The sequence below is a fragment of the Streptopelia decaocto genome (assembly GCF_964273445.1).
Source record: "Streptopelia decaocto genome assembly, chromosome: 2".
NCBI lineage: Eukaryota > Metazoa > Chordata > Aves > Columbiformes > Columbidae > Streptopelia > Streptopelia decaocto.
In genome coordinates, this window is record NC_138655.1 from 23,013,329 (window position 1) to 23,028,927 (window position 15,599).

General features: G+C 39.6%; 1 protein-coding gene across 10 annotated transcripts in view; it reads right to left on the bottom strand.

The window, feature by feature from the left end:
* VPS13B (vacuolar protein sorting 13 homolog B) overlaps positions 1-15,599 on the bottom strand; it is a 455,756-nt gene that overhangs the window by 14,824 nt on the left and 425,333 nt on the right. For all 10 annotated transcript variants that reach the window (XM_082046868.1, XM_082046872.1, XM_082046866.1 and 7 more), the window contains 6 exons: positions 14,297-14,424; positions 13,495-13,694; positions 10,846-10,964; positions 8,825-9,648; positions 4,229-4,405; positions 3,160-3,330 (listed from right to left, as the gene is read on the bottom strand). In XM_082046868.1, the coding sequence (XP_081902994.1) occupies positions 3,160-3,330; positions 4,229-4,405; positions 8,825-9,648; positions 10,846-10,964; positions 13,495-13,694; positions 14,297-14,424 (1,619 nt within the window). The remainder of the gene's footprint in view (positions 1-3,159; positions 3,331-4,228; positions 4,406-8,824; positions 9,649-10,845; positions 10,965-13,494; positions 13,695-14,296; positions 14,425-15,599) is intronic.

Here is a 15,599-nt window from a genome sequence, read left to right on the forward strand (position 1 = left end):
AACAACCACCACCCCCAGTAACAAAAATCTGAGTTTCTGGAATGCAGGCTTTACCCTCTCTAACAGCACAGTGACACTGTCCGGCAGTATTACTATCAGTTGACTTTCCCCAAAAGCAGGAAGGAGTAACTAAAATGCCGAGCACCTCTGCTGTTGTGAAAAATATCTTTTCTAATAGTGTTGTCGGCTTTTCAGTTATTCAGAAATGCTCAGCTTCCTAAAGGGAGCTACTTCAATATGATATTTTTCACTAGGACCAGTAGCTGAAAATAGAACCTATAGTTTCAATATTCTCTTTTACATGTTATCAACTATTATTTAACCTTGAACCTGTCACACAAAATGCAAACGATAGCTCCTTGGTGGGGACTGCCCATCATCTGAATATTTAAAACACAATTTCACTGCATTTTTGTCTAATCATATAAAAGAAAAAACACACCTATCATAAGCTTTTGCTTCTTTTCATGCACACATGTTACTAAAATGACCCAGAAGTCTCCCCCAAACTAGCAAAGAAGACAACAGCCGGCCAAAGATAACATCAAATCAAACAACACCCTGACAGCACTTGAGTCATTTAAAACGAGACAGGACAAAGCACTTAAGAATGTACCACAGGGAACAACATGCACTGAGGAGGAGACGAGAGTACATGATTTTGGCCCTGATTCAGCAGAGCTCTTAAGCATGTGCTTAAGTGCTTTGCTGAATCAGGGCCACCATGAGCCAGATTTTCAGAAAAATCAGAAACGCAACTCTTCTTTCTGTGTAGCTGCCACAAGGTATCGGTGACCTCAGGGCTCTTAGGTGCCTGTGCTGAGGCACAAAATCTGCATTTGCAATTCTTTAAGCTGCTTGCATGAGTCGGATGGCTTTTATAAATGGGATGGTACTTTGACTACCCTGGAAATCTTTTTCACACTTCTCAATTTTACAATTAGAAAGTGATAGAAATTATGGCTTTAAAGAGTCTCGCTCTCTTCATTCCTGTGCTCATCTGAACTCTTCATCCTTGTGAAGGAAAATAACATAGCAGCTCCGCTTTGTTTCGTTATGTATGAAGAACCTGGAGTTATTTTTAGAGCGAGCATGTTCATGTTTACTCTGAATGTGCTGGTGAAAGAAAGCAGCACGGTGGTACCTCCCTTCAACTACGACTGTTTATTTTGAGGGAAGCCACAATATTCTTTAAACTAAATGGTCAGCATAGAAACAGCTTTCTGATGCGTTTTTAAAAATTGAAATCACGGTCTATTCATAATTTAGGTCTCAGTGCAATTTACATGAATGCTGCTGTCTATACAGAGAACACATGCTTTTTAAAAATCAGGTTTAAATTAAAAAAAATATGCCTGATAAAAATTCACTGGCATATTTCTGATTCCTCAGTGAAAAGTCCCGTACTTGTCAAGTCCAGCAGCAGAATAACTGTAGCTATTTATCTGGGTGCTTTGTTGCCTCCAGTGCTAAAAACAGAGGTATTTATCAGGGAGGAATCTCTAACTAATAATAGCGGGAGCAGGAACAAGATCCTAGCTTGTGGAGAAGCACTGTTTAAACACTAATATGAAGCTTTAAGTTTCTAAAATGAAGTCTGATTTCTTAGGAAATCAGGGACACTGACATTCTCACTCTTTCTTTTTGGTTTTGTTTTCACCCAGGCAGACTCCCGCAAACACCCGAAGCCTTACGCGCAGGGAGGTACAGGCACGGCGTGTTTGTACATGCATGTTATGAGTTCCCGGCTTTCCTGGAGAGCAGAAACTTTGTCGTGTTACAGCCAAAGCTTTTGCTCTTTGGTTTGGGCTGTACAGCTGATGCTTTCAGCTCTGAAGGGCTCTGGTGTGCTGGTGAAGGGACTAGCCACCGCATTACCTCGCTGTCTTACTATAATAATAACTGAGCCAAGATCACCAAACCACTTCACCAGCACTCATACCTCAGCCTCACACAGTGCTTCTAAAAGTATAATCTTTCATCCAGCTACTCAACCTGACTGCCCTTAGCTCCATAAAATAAGAAGGAAAAAGAAAACCTTCCCTGAACTGCCTTCAATTTGCAACACCGGTAACAGCTTACTATTGGGACAGTAGCTACAAATATACGAAATTTCTCCTTTATACACATGTCTCCCAGGACATTCACTTGCTGGTTTACAGGCATTATCAAATGACAGTGCTTCACATCATCTAATGTTATTGCTTAAAATAATTTCCAGTAACTTAACCTAAACTTGTAACATTTTTACCACTTCCTCTTCGGGGCTTTCAGGGTTGCGGTTGCAAATTTAGGAGTTGTGTACACTACTGAAGATTAGAAAGAGGACAAATCCTTTCAAGCTTCAGCTCTTCTAACCTTTTGCACTGGGCTGCTTTTGGTCACTTTGATCTCTAAGGGATTCATAGTCTTTAATACGTACTGAGGAACTCTGCCAAACAATACAGTTCTGCATTCCTTTGCTGTGTGACAAGTAGAAGTGACCTAGAAAATCCAGCCCCTTACTGCAAAACTTCTTGGAGAGATATTTCCCAGTCCAGGTTATTTTTTCAAATTTTCGGGTACTATTTTGAAATGGCCAGAGTAATCTCCACTTCTGACTGAAACACTTGACTGCTTGATGAACACAATTACACAGAATCAGGATGTTCTAGGTCTCTTTGTAAAAGCAGAATTCCCCATCAAAGCTTACTTAACATCTGCACTAAGTTCAAGTGGTTTCCAAACAAAACTAAGAATCCCTGATATCTACGCTGCAGCAAAAACAAGCAGGTTCAGAAGGCATTCCTATAACTCATTGGAAAGTAAACATCAGCATGCTGACATCTTTGTGCTGACTGACTTAGTTACAAGTCACCCTGCCCAGTGCAGAATTATTCTTTTTTTCTCAGATATACATCATGTACCAATGAAACTATTATTTCACAAAGAGAGTACAAAGTTGTTCTATATCTCCAATTATTTTATCAGCAAAAAGCATATACAAAAGTCATTAAACCTTGATAAAAAGAAACAGTATCTCTTATACATACTGTGAGGCTATTTCACAAGAAAACAACAAAACAAACAGAATTTGCAATTATAACTCACATGTAGAAAAGACGTGAGCAGATCAGAAAACAGTGTTATCACTCAACTTGATATTTAATAGTACATTACCTAGAAGGCTAATGCCTAAACGAGAAAGCCCCTGTCTCAGTCCTTCTCCCAGGCTCTCTGGAAGCTGCCTTCTCCATTCTTCTTGTCTGTTGTAATGCTCCTCATCCAGTGACAGCCTATCCATATTCCGAGCAAGACTTGTTGCCAGATTGGTAATTGACGTCAGTGTACCTAAAACATGGAGATATACATTTGGGTCTGAATCAAAATGCTTTAATTTAAACCACGGAGACATTCTCTGCCTCACTGCAATACTGAGCTTACAAGCAGAACGGCAAGTCAACTGAAAAGTTGCCCATGTGTAACATGCTTTACTATTTGCTAAGCATCACCACACTGCTGCTACGGTCCATGTCACGCCTTTTACATTAGCCTGCACCAGGTTTGCCTGGCCGGTGGGAACAGCAACTCATCCGCACATCCTTCCCCGCTTCCCAAACTTCTGTAAGGCTAACCTAAACGGAGGGAGGCTGATGGAAAGGTAAACAAATAAATTACAGAAGGAGCCGGGAGGACGGTCAGAGGGAGCCTGGAGCAGCAGCGACTGGGGGCAGCCGGGCCACGGTCCCTCCGGCAGCTGGAGCCACGCGATGGCACTGTTTGAACAGGCTTCACTAAACCAGAGCTGCTTCGGTTCCCAGGCCAGCCCAGCCCCGCTGTCAAAACCTATCCATGTACTTGCACAGTTATGACAACTGTATCTACTTTTTTTTTTTTAAAGAAATAATAAATATGATGAGGCGACAGAGTGTAGAATTTCTGATGGTTAGCAGAAGTGCAGAACACCTTTAATGCAGTTATCACATGAAATACTGGCTGAGCCGATCTCCATTTCCCACTGGGAGGTTTAAAATTCTGAAGTTTCTGAAACATTCTTATGCACTGTAGTTAACCGGTGATCTGTTTAATACATAAGATGTTATATGTGAGCTTTGTTACCCTCCCAACATTTCACTGCAGCCTAGCAAGCCAAACAAAGCTGCAAGCAATATTGTTTAAAACTTTAACGCATCCTTTAACAACGCATGACAACAAAGCAGTAGTTGGAGCAACAAAGTGAAAGCTCTACCTTTAGAAATGTGTTTTACAAACGATGTTGTTCCTCTGGAAACTCCACTGACAAATGCTCCCGGGCCTCTGGTCAGCCCTTCATAGGGGAGCCTGAAGAAATCGGCTATGCCGTTCCCTATGCTTCTCACCAGACTAGCTGGGCTTCCAAGAATTTCCAACGATCCGACAACCCAGCCTGTGTGGAGAAACAAGACACATGTTACCGCTGCAAAAACTGCAGAAGCAGCAGTTGTGAAAAGGTTATTCCTTAATTCTCTTTTTCACACTAGAATTCATTGCATTATGAACTTCCTTTGAGCAAAACACGGGAAATAACTCATCCACTATGAATTCAGAAATGGCAATCCTTCATACTTCGTAAATCAAAGAAATCCTTTTGGCAAACTCACAAATAGCTTTAGAATGACTTCCTTCCAGGAGCTTCCCGTATTTCTGCTAAAAGTGTGCTAGGGAGGCGGATGCTGGAGCCTCACGGCTATGGACGAACAGGACTGCAAGTTCAGATCGCTGGGTCGGTTTTAGATGCTATAAGGCAGCGTTGTGATTTCACATCCTTATGTGATAGGATTGTGACAGGGAGTTTACACTGATACGATGTACTGCTTTACGGGAGTGTGGAGGTCAATTGCTTGATGGAGTGTTAGGAAAGGGGATGCAGATTTTTGACAAGTGCTTAAGAAGTTATTTTAAATCCACCCCAACCCTTCTAAGCTGATCATTTTCTTTCCGAGTGCAGTGAAAGCCAGACAAATGTCTTTTGCTCGGTACAGTTGTGTAAACAGCAATGACATCTACATGCTGATTAGGTTACTCATAGGGGAGTATTCCTTATGCATATCCCAGGAGAGGTATCTGCGGATCTGGTTTCCTATATAAACGCGGGGTTGCCAGCAGTTTGCTGGATGGCTGAGTGTGCAGCAATCTGTTGCTGGAAAGCTGTTTGCAGGTCTTCTCTTTCTCAGGCTGGTTGGCAGCAGATTTATTAGGGAAATAGTGCCGCATAACTTTTTTTTTGGCAGCCCAGAGAGAGCGATTCAGAAATGGCAATAAACATTAAATAGGAACTGCCTGGTCTTTGAGCCCTGGTATCATGAATTTCAACTGGCACTGTCAGAGCAGTACAAGACACTGAAAGACAGACAGATTGGCCTCCTGCTCTCCTGCTGAGGGCCCTTGATCTGTGCTGCCCTCCTCATTCCCATCTCGTCACCACAAACTCCTGCTATCCAGATGCTTTTCTTGTTTTCTAGTAACCCCTCCCAGTCACTCCTGTGGAAGGCTGAATCATGAAACTGAACAGAAGAGAAAATGTTACTCATATGAAATGAATTAATCACATACTATCATTCTAAGCTCCCGGAAAATCTATTATTCTTGTTGAATCTGTCCCACATTTCAGTCCTGGCAGGCTGAGAACTCCAGTATCCGTAGTACAAAAAGTGGGAACCAGAGTGGACATAAGGGAGAGGGTGGGACGAACTATGAAAACAAAAAATAAGCACTACTGGCACTGTGACGAGCAGAGCGGAGCCGAGGGCTGTGGCCCCACGGTGCCTGCCCTGGAAAGCAGCGCTCCCTGGCAGCCCTTCCCTGCCGGGGACCGGGGGAAGCCGGCGCTCCAGGCTGGGCCTGCGGCTCCCTTGCTGTAGTATTTTTAACAAATTATCTGTGCCACTGTGTGAAGTGATGAAAAGCTGGAGGGGCGGGGAGCCGTGTGCAGATGGAAGAGATGCTCCTTCTGCTTTTTCTGATCAATAGTGTTTCAATAATCCCTTACAAACGGACAGATTTTTTTTTTTTCCCCCAGATGTCCTTGGCATTCCTTGTCCTGACGCGGTGATTGGATTGGTTGAGGTAACAGAAAGTGAGCTGCATGACACCGTGGATTAACGCCTTGCTGCCCTGCAGGCACCGCCAGGCTGGGACATGAGAGACTTCAACTCTACTCACCTCTTTGGCCAGCCAGCATGTTCAAGAATGAAAACTGGATTAAAACCAGGAACGAAACCAGTTAAACACAAAGCTGAGGGCTTGCCTCGTATCCCAGGGACAGGCTGTTGCTGTCTGGCCCTGGCCTGTCAGTTTTGGGCAACTCTGGAAGGAGCACGCTCACCCTTGGAGAGCACACAGGAGGAACACGCAACCTGCAGCAAGGGGGACCCTCCTTGGCCAGTGCTCAGAGCAAAGCTGACGGGCCCTCACTGCTGGCATGGACCACCTAACCCAAGGAGGAAGGTGTGGGAGTAAGTCAGGAATAGGAAATGATGAATCAGGAGGAATATTCCCTCAATTCACAATTCATATTTTACCTTGCAGAAATATAGTATCATGTCAGGTTACCATTTCCCAAAGTATGCTTAGTAATTTTATCTGCTAATACGAAATAATTATTACTATATTAGCAGAGAGCCACTGCATTTTCTTTATAGGCAACTACAGAGTTAGATCTGGCTGATAATAGTTTGAAATAGAATTTTATTAATTTTTAAATAGAAGCAAACTTAATTAGAAAAAGATGGGAGATTTTCATTGCAAGTTTTGCTAATTTGAGATGAGCATTGCTGATCAGTATATTTGGGCAGCGCTCTCCAGCCCCATTCATTGCTTACAAGATGTGGATTCTGGCTGCTCCTTTGCAACATCTGGGGCAGCCTGATTGGAGGCTTTGGGCCAAATCCTGCCCACTCTCACAGGGCAGCAGTGGTCTTGCACACAGCTAAGGGCAAAATGAGATTATATCCTGCTTGGAGCATAAGGCATAGCTGTATGGGAAGACTATTTGTGCAGATGCTACAGAGATTTACGCATAGGAAAATGGTGAGAAGAACGGGGTCAAACAACCTGGGGTTTTTTGCAGATTAATGTGGTGAAAATGCAGGACAGTGAGGTCCTCTTTCACAAGAGACCAATCCAAGAAGTGTAACTCATCTGATGGTGAGGAAAGGACTCGGGGCTGGCAGACCACATAAAGGTTTTCCTCCTTTTTAACTTTGTTGACACAATCAGCCTTTTGACAAGTGTTACAAACTCTTCAAAACAAAGCACCTTCTTTGCCCAGGCAAACATTAATCAACACAACTTGTCATTTTAATCATGGTAACCCCTTTCAAAAAACACACCTTAGTTTTAGTGCTTTGAGTGGGATTTAGGTAGTATTATAACTAAATATATGCTTATGTATTTTCCTGAAGAGAAATTCCACCGAAGCAAACCTCCTTTCTTAATATTTAAACCTGCTTTATTTCAGCTACATCATGAGAGCGCTGAGCAAGGGGTGGCCTGTGCACTTCTGCACGGTGCAGGGGTAGCACAGGAGGAAAGACTGAGACCCGGCTCAGGAATCTCGAACCAGCATGTGTGCGTCACCTGGGATGTTGCAGATGAAAAGCCCGTATAACCCCAATTTCCTGCTGCAGTCTATCACCACTTGTATCACCACTCTCAGCCAGTTGTGGGCAGAAACATTCACACTGTGAACTGTATTTGGCCACGGTTTCACTCTTAGTTAGCAAGAAACTAGATCTCCCATTTGGTACTACGAAATTTGACTATAAAACAAATCCATACAAGTAGTAAAAAAAAAAAAAGTAAAAAGAAAATAATTAATTGAGGCACAATGTTCTGGTGCACAACTGTGCTATAGCACAACAGTTGCTGTAATCAGCTATGCAAGTCAGGTATGCACGCAGTGAAAGACCAGATCAGCATCTCTCTATTTATAAATACCTGAAATACATGTGTACGATTTTGGAAACTGTGCACAGAAATCAGGTTGCAGCACAAATGCAAGCATCAGAATTTCAGAAAATCTGACCATTAATACTGCAGGGAAATAAATCCCATGTTTCAGTGTGGAGTACGTTACTTGTATGTGATCACAGAGGAGCTTCCTCCTGCTTCAGGTACAAATTCTGTTCCACACAAAGATAGAGCAGAGACCAAATTTCATTATTTCTAAATTAATATTTATGGGAAACAGAATGTACCTGCTAACCTAATAGACTAATTGCTCACTATTGATCCTATATGGAAAAAAGTTAGTAACGGCAAACTTCATAGATGTTGGATCAAAGGACAACAAACATCTGTGTGCCAGTTTAGCATCAAGGCTGTATGAAGAAAGACAGATTCCTAATCATAAACTGTAGCCAAAAGGAGTTTTAACAACAAAACAGCATTCAGGACTATAATTTACTTTTGAATGCAGAGCAACACTGAATAATTTGATTAAATGTAGTTTTGGGGAGTTTATGTGAGTTATGTGGGTTGGTTCTGACTAGTGCTATAATATAAAATGGCAAAACCTAAGCCAGCTAGAATACATTTTTATGCTGTCTTCAGGGTTTTGTAAAGCCTTCAAGCGGCTGGCTAATGTTTAGCACAACTTTACAAATCTTCACTGGTGTCTCTTCAGCCATTTTATTTCCCTTCTACCATATGGCGGGACATGAAAGGTGTCTGAAAATATCATTATCAAACAGTGTTTGAGGAAAACAATAATTGCATGGCTAACATCTAGGTTATTCAGCTTGAGAGACAATCATAGAATCCTGGTACCTAATAAAAATATTACATCTTATGGAAAAGTACTGACCTGCTCTGAAAAGTGCTCCAGCAGCGTAATGCATGGCCAAGGCATGGACCAGTTGCCTGGCAGTGGTGAAGATGGGTCCTCGCTCAAACACAGAGAAGGAGAGAGGTGTGTGATCTGAGGCTATATACAGTTTCAATGAAGCATGAATACTGACAAGGAGATTAACAGGTTGTATTGTTAATTTTCTTAACTTCACTGGCTTGACTAAAGCTCTTGCATGCTCTCTCACTTGTTCAGGCAGTATCAGGGTAGTATCTGAAGCATTCATGGATTGACAAGCAGTTTTGTTTTCTGGAAGATATGTGTCAAACAAAGTCTTAATGTAGTAAACAAAGGTGTCTTCCACATACAGTCTAGCTGGCTTGAGCTCAAAATTGAGGTCATTCAAATGAAACATGAAATTATCTTCCTTGGAAAAAGCAATGCAGAGTTTTATAAAGCAGTTTTCCTTATAGCTTTCCAAATCTTTGTTACAAACAATGAGGTTGTTCACTCTGGACCACTGCACGGCCTCATTTTTCTCTCCTTGGCACAGCAGGACTGCAAAATGGAAATTAGATTTGCTGTACAACTGATTGTCCAGTTGCAAGTCTTCACAATACACTTGGAGACTATGAAATTGTGGGAGGCCTTCCATGGCGTCCTGTTGGAACTCCTGTGACAGGGGTCTCAGATAGCTGGTGGCCGGGGCCATGTGGATGAAAACATTGTCTGCTGTGAGACGCAGAAGTTCAGATGAGACTTTGTGGTTTGTAATATCATCAAATGCAGCAAGACTTAACTGACTGATGAACACTTTCAGTGACAGGGTCTGCTCTTGACTTCTAGACAGGAGGGAAAAGAAGTTTTGTTACTTCATGTATTTTGAGTTCACCTAATATATCGCTTTCCCAAAAAGCTATCGGGAGAGATGTTCTCTATAATACCTGGGAAACTCATTGTGCAGGTCTCATTAATGTTAATGGGATCTGGCAGCCTTAATCACCACAGTGGGTACCACCCAGGAGGTCTTCTAAGAAATGGGATATTACACACTTATGCCATGTTTCTTTATCTTTCTTATAAATTAACAGCATAGTTTGGACAGGAACGTCAGTATATACACAGTAATTCCTTATTAGATTCGCAACAGAGCCAGATATTAAAGCAGACAACAAATACAATTGTCTGATAATTCACATACAGCCTCAGGTGTTACAATATTTTCTGGGAGCCACTACTGAAGGTTACTCTTATGCATAACTCATTTCATACCACATGCAGTGAGTGTCCTCCAATGGAGCCACCGCAGCATATTTCTACTGATGGCGTTGAGGGCCTCTCCCCTCCAGCGTTAACGGCCCATTGCCAAGTTTAACTAGCAAGTGGGCTGTTATGTAGTGCTGATGACCAGTTTCTTGGGGATTAATACTTAATTACAGTGCAAATAAAAAAAGTACAACAAATTCCACTCTAATTGTAACAGCATTGCTGAAGGCCATTCTGCATCTTAGAAATATGTAGTGTTATAATTCCACTTGAATGGAGCTGAGCTCTGGGTTGCAGTGTGTTATGAAGTGGGGAAGTCTTCTGAAGAAGAGTGTTATAATCAAGTACAGTTAGTTACTGACTGTAAGACTATTTCTACAGTCCTTGCACATCAAGCTTCCTACCAGTTTCAGTGGGAGCTTGTACAATTACAGATGGCAGGACCTGGCTACATGCATTTAAAACTGATGAACACACTCAAAATTAATTATGATGGAAAATGTATTTTTTTAGTGAACAACTCAGGACTTCTTTTTGTATCAGACATCTAGTGTTTACCCTAAAGTGATATGATTTTTGATGTCAGATTGCCCTTTTTTTAACTGTGATATACAAAGCATAACATATGGTCTAAACATAGGCTACAGTGCGGTATTAAACAAAACAAAGAGTTAAGCCCAAGTTCACAGGTCAGTTAACACTTCGAAAGTTGACTGACCTCTTGGCACTGTTTGGCCATGCTTTCTATCATCTTTTATGTGCTCTATATATACCTGTTGAGGTTGATCTCGACGGGTCCCGCTCTTCCTTCTGGGGCCAGTGTTATGACTATTGTTCCACACTGATGGGCAATGTCCACATAAATGTAGCCAAAGCCAGTTAAAAAGACAATCTAGTGGAGAGAGTTAGAAACATACGGAATGCTATTGAAATTACTATTTTTAATGTCATAGTTTGAATTAATGCCTTTGAATGCCTTCTGGTTGAGATTTCTTACTCAAATCATGATATTGTTCAGGAAAAACAGAAACAGATCTCAATACTTTTGAAAGTAACAGCTCTGCTACTTCAAGTATTTCAGTTGTACAGCAAGATGAAATTTGCACCTCATCCTTTAACTCTATAACTGAATACATTTTAATAAGAAACTTCTTCTCCAGAAATAAGCAAGATGTTCAGGGGAGGGGGGAGGTTATGTGAGAAAATAATAAATAGGAAATTTTAATTTGTTATTTTGGATTAAGGAGAAAGGCATGTTCCGGGAGCTCTGCAAAACACCACCTTTTCCTCAGGAAAACAAACTCTAAATTAATATTATGCTGCTATGTTCTAGCTCATAGCTGGTTAGATGACTGGCTGATAGCATGATGCAAAACACATGAAGACTAAAAAATAAGTAACATTTTTGATTCATGAAGACTTGCTTAACAACTCAACAATGACCACATTTTTAAGCCATCTAAACTGGTTTTGTGAGAACACCTTCATAAGCAAGGTGCTGCCACAAAGAAATGGCAAAAGTCTATTGGAAAGTGCAAAATGTCTAAAAAAGGCAGGAAAATGGGAACTTGACAAAAGGTTTGTGTCTTGCTTACAGACGTGCAAACTTTCATTCTAGCAAGCTGTCCTTAGGAATAAATATTTTACTTAAAGAAATGATGTGTTGGTTTTGAAGCTTAATTCTGCAATACTTCTGTGCAAATTTTGTGGTTTTGTTGTTGTTGTTGTTGTTTGTTTCTTTCAGAATATAAAATATTAAACTCTTTAAGTTTGGAAAACTCACGGTCATCCTTGTTAGAGCAAGTTAGCTTCTCTTTTCTAGTAGGTCTGCTATCAACACAATTGTTTACTAGATTTTAATGACAGAAGCTGTAATTTGAAGGAATGCAAACTCAAGGAATAACACAAAGATAATTGGCCAGCACAAGTAAAATAAGCAGGTGTTTGTCTTGAAGAATCTTTACTGCTGTTAACAAGTTACCAGGAGGAAAAACACTTAGAAGTTTAGTAGGATTAGCACTTAAACTGATTCTCCTTACAAGATTTATAATAACTTTGTACAGATAATTAAATTTTGTTCATCAAATTATGTCTTATTCTTCTGAGAATTACATATAAGAGAATTTCTAATTTTGATATCTCAGTTTTAATCCTTTGCTTCTCTGAAAGAGATTCACAATCCTGCATGATGGAATTGGAGAAAAAAAGGACATTTACTGAATTTTCAGTATACTCATTCTAAAAAAACCCTCATTGATCTTAAAGATTGGTCATTTAAATTCCAATTTCAGATGATTCTGATGATAAATACCTTAATTTTAGTAAATTAGTAAAAATGTATTTCTAATAGAATGAGAAATATCTATTTGTGACCAGGTAGAAAGAATGCAAATTGCTTAAGATCCTCTAAATCCCTGTTATTTTGCAATCTGAACTAAGTTGTATATGACGTTATTAGAATATTCCTTATCTACTTCTATTTATAGTTTTCTAAGAGAAAGATGGATTGAGAAATCCTGGGGAAATTCTCTACATGTAAACCCTAAAACTTCAGTACCAGAAAGCAACACTTTTCACTTGGATAGTTCTTCAAGTAGACAACGATCCCCAAACGTTGTCTTAGCATCTAATTCCTTCTAGAAGCCAGATACTTATAAAGAACCCTGGTCTGGCATAACATTAATGACTGAAATTTGAAACCTCGCATGGCTTGACTGGCTTGCTGAATGAAACTGAACTACTTGCTATATAACATAACACTCAATAATCAAGAGCATTTTGTGATTGGTCCTCAGGGAAAACATCTGAAACTAGTATTTCTTTCAAAGAGCCAAGAAGTTTATGTTGATTCCATGTAAACTAATGACTTCAAAGATGGAAAAAAATTCCCATCAAAAAGAATTGCTCCAGTCAAGGAAGTGTTCATTTACCTCAAAACAGGAGAAAAATAACCAAAGAAAAAGGGGGTTTTGTTTTGTTTTAGAAAAACATGTGTAGCTTCTATGAAGACACACAGGGAGAATGACAGTGATGATTCCTACAAGAATTAAAGTTAAAAACTCTGTGACAATTAAGTTACCCAAAAGGATTTTCCTGGATCCTGCTGGATCCTTTGCTTAAGGGGGGCAGACATTTCCAGGGTATCCCTTGGCCTTGCCAGGTTGATCAAAAAGAAGCAAAATAAATCAGCGTTAGAAAGCCTGTATTTTTGATCTAGTTATTTTAAAAAACAGTCAGTGAATAAAGTAGTCTGTATTCTAAAACTTCCACAGGAAGGGGCTTACTAAGTAGAGCTCTCATGACTTAAAAACAACCTAAAACCGACTGAAAGGATATGCTTATTGCAGAGGAACAATATACTGTGAAGGTCAGGAAGACAACCATTTATGCCGTGAACTAGGAAATAGTTTATAATGATTTACTTGTGTTCCTTGATTGTTGACATCCACAAAATCACTCCATTCATTTCCTAATTCATCAGATGACATCACTTTCAGAAGAATGCTGGGTAACAAATCTCTTGTTTTGCAATCTGGATAGCTGGAGACTTGATGGTAAAGTTCATGATGAACCGAACATTCAGCTGGAATCTTTCTACAATAAACTTCAAACTTCGGTGTATCTGAAATTTTATGAAATATATAATATTAGGGCTTTCTGAAACACGTATTAAATCAAAATTAATCTATGCTTATACAAACTAGGAAATTTCTGCCTTAAATATTACTAATAAATAAACCCATTACTTTTCTATTGGTTGGAATTTTATGTGTTTTGTGTTTTTTTTTCCTTTTTTATGTCACGAAGATGTACTTGAATAATGTTCCACTGACCATTACATTAACATACTGTAACTGGAATTTTGGCTGTTTTGTGTTACATTTGTAAATCTGAGGAGATGTAAATTTTCCATGGGATTGAGCTGATGTCAATACAACTTCACTGCCTATTTGTTTCCTGCCACCAGGTCACCCTGACAGACAGCTGGAACCAGGGAGACCCAAAAGCCTGGAGCGACGAAAGCTCATACTCCTGGCCTCACAATTATCTCCAATAGCTTCCAGGCTTCAGTACCTTCCAGAGTCTCTCACTTTGAGACAGACAATTATGAGGCCATCAAGTTCTTGTTGTAACCAAAACATACACTGAACTGTGTATCGGAGATACGGTAAAATAATTCATACTACAACAGTGCACTGTTTCTAATTACTGCATATGACCTACCTTTGAAGTTCTCTTTTACAAGCAATGGTATGGAGCACTTATTGTGGATAATTATACGAGGACTAGGGTCTTCTGTAAGTGTTAGGTACGTCACGCCAAGATGCTCTTGATAAGTCAGTGCTATAGGTCTAAAGCAGAAGCAGATATATTTGATCATGCATGTTTTAGATTAATTTTTTACGTATTATTACTCTGGACAATTAAAAACGTTCAAAACTAGCATCTGTAAGATTCTTTATGATCAAGTTCTAATTCCAAAGATATTGATATACATTTAGGTTAGAACATATCTCCACTGAGAATTATGTTTAAACAGAAGAACACATGGAAATAGTATGAAAAACAACACCAGAAAAGAAGTCATTTCATAGAGACTACTCATGAGTTAAACTGAGCGCGTGTGTTTGCAAGATGGGAGCCCTAGCCAGCAGAGATTTATATTAAATTAAAAACATGAGATTGTAGGCCCAAATTTTCAACATAAATCTTTAAAATTTTGCAGAAGAATTTGCATGCATACTTCTCTGATACACATGAAAGATATTTTTAACAAATACATAAATCTGTAACTGACTGCCCCCCTGGAATGATCCACAATGCCATCACCCTTTCAAATGTTAATGTTATTGATCACCGCTGCATAAATTTCCAAAATGAAAAGAAATTAATTTTGTTCTACTCATTAGCTACATAAAATGTCTTTGTGCATAAACACAAATTCTTTTGTGCATGTACAATTTCTTTGGCTATTTCTAAAAAACTTCACCTCATAGTGAACTTAAAAATCCAAACAGTCTGAAAATTTGATTAGGAACGTAAGATCCTCTGTGCCTGTCTCAAAATTATAAGGAATTCTTTCCTTGTTCTTCTATTATTATTTTTTTTTTTAATCTGAAGTCTGTGTGAGAATCTTCAGTATCCACAATGACACCTCTTAGACTTTGCAGAAGAACCATTTGAGGGTTTGAATGATATTAAGCACTTCAGGCAAGAGAAAGATCATATGGCTAGTAATATATATTGATGTAGCTCCTCTAATTTCAGCAGATTGTTTCTCGTTTATACCAGTATGAGAATGAATAGATTTAGATACCAGGTCTGAGAACTGAAGTTGGGCGTCTGACAAGTCATTGGACTGTTATTTTTAACTAGCTGGGTACATTCGTCTGTAAGTGGAATGCACATTTGGATATTCCTGTTCATCCTCTTACTATTCGTACTAAAATGGATTTTTACCTTTTATAAACAAAACATGAATTTTTGTGTTGTATTATTTCACACTGTTCTTGAACTCTTAAATTGT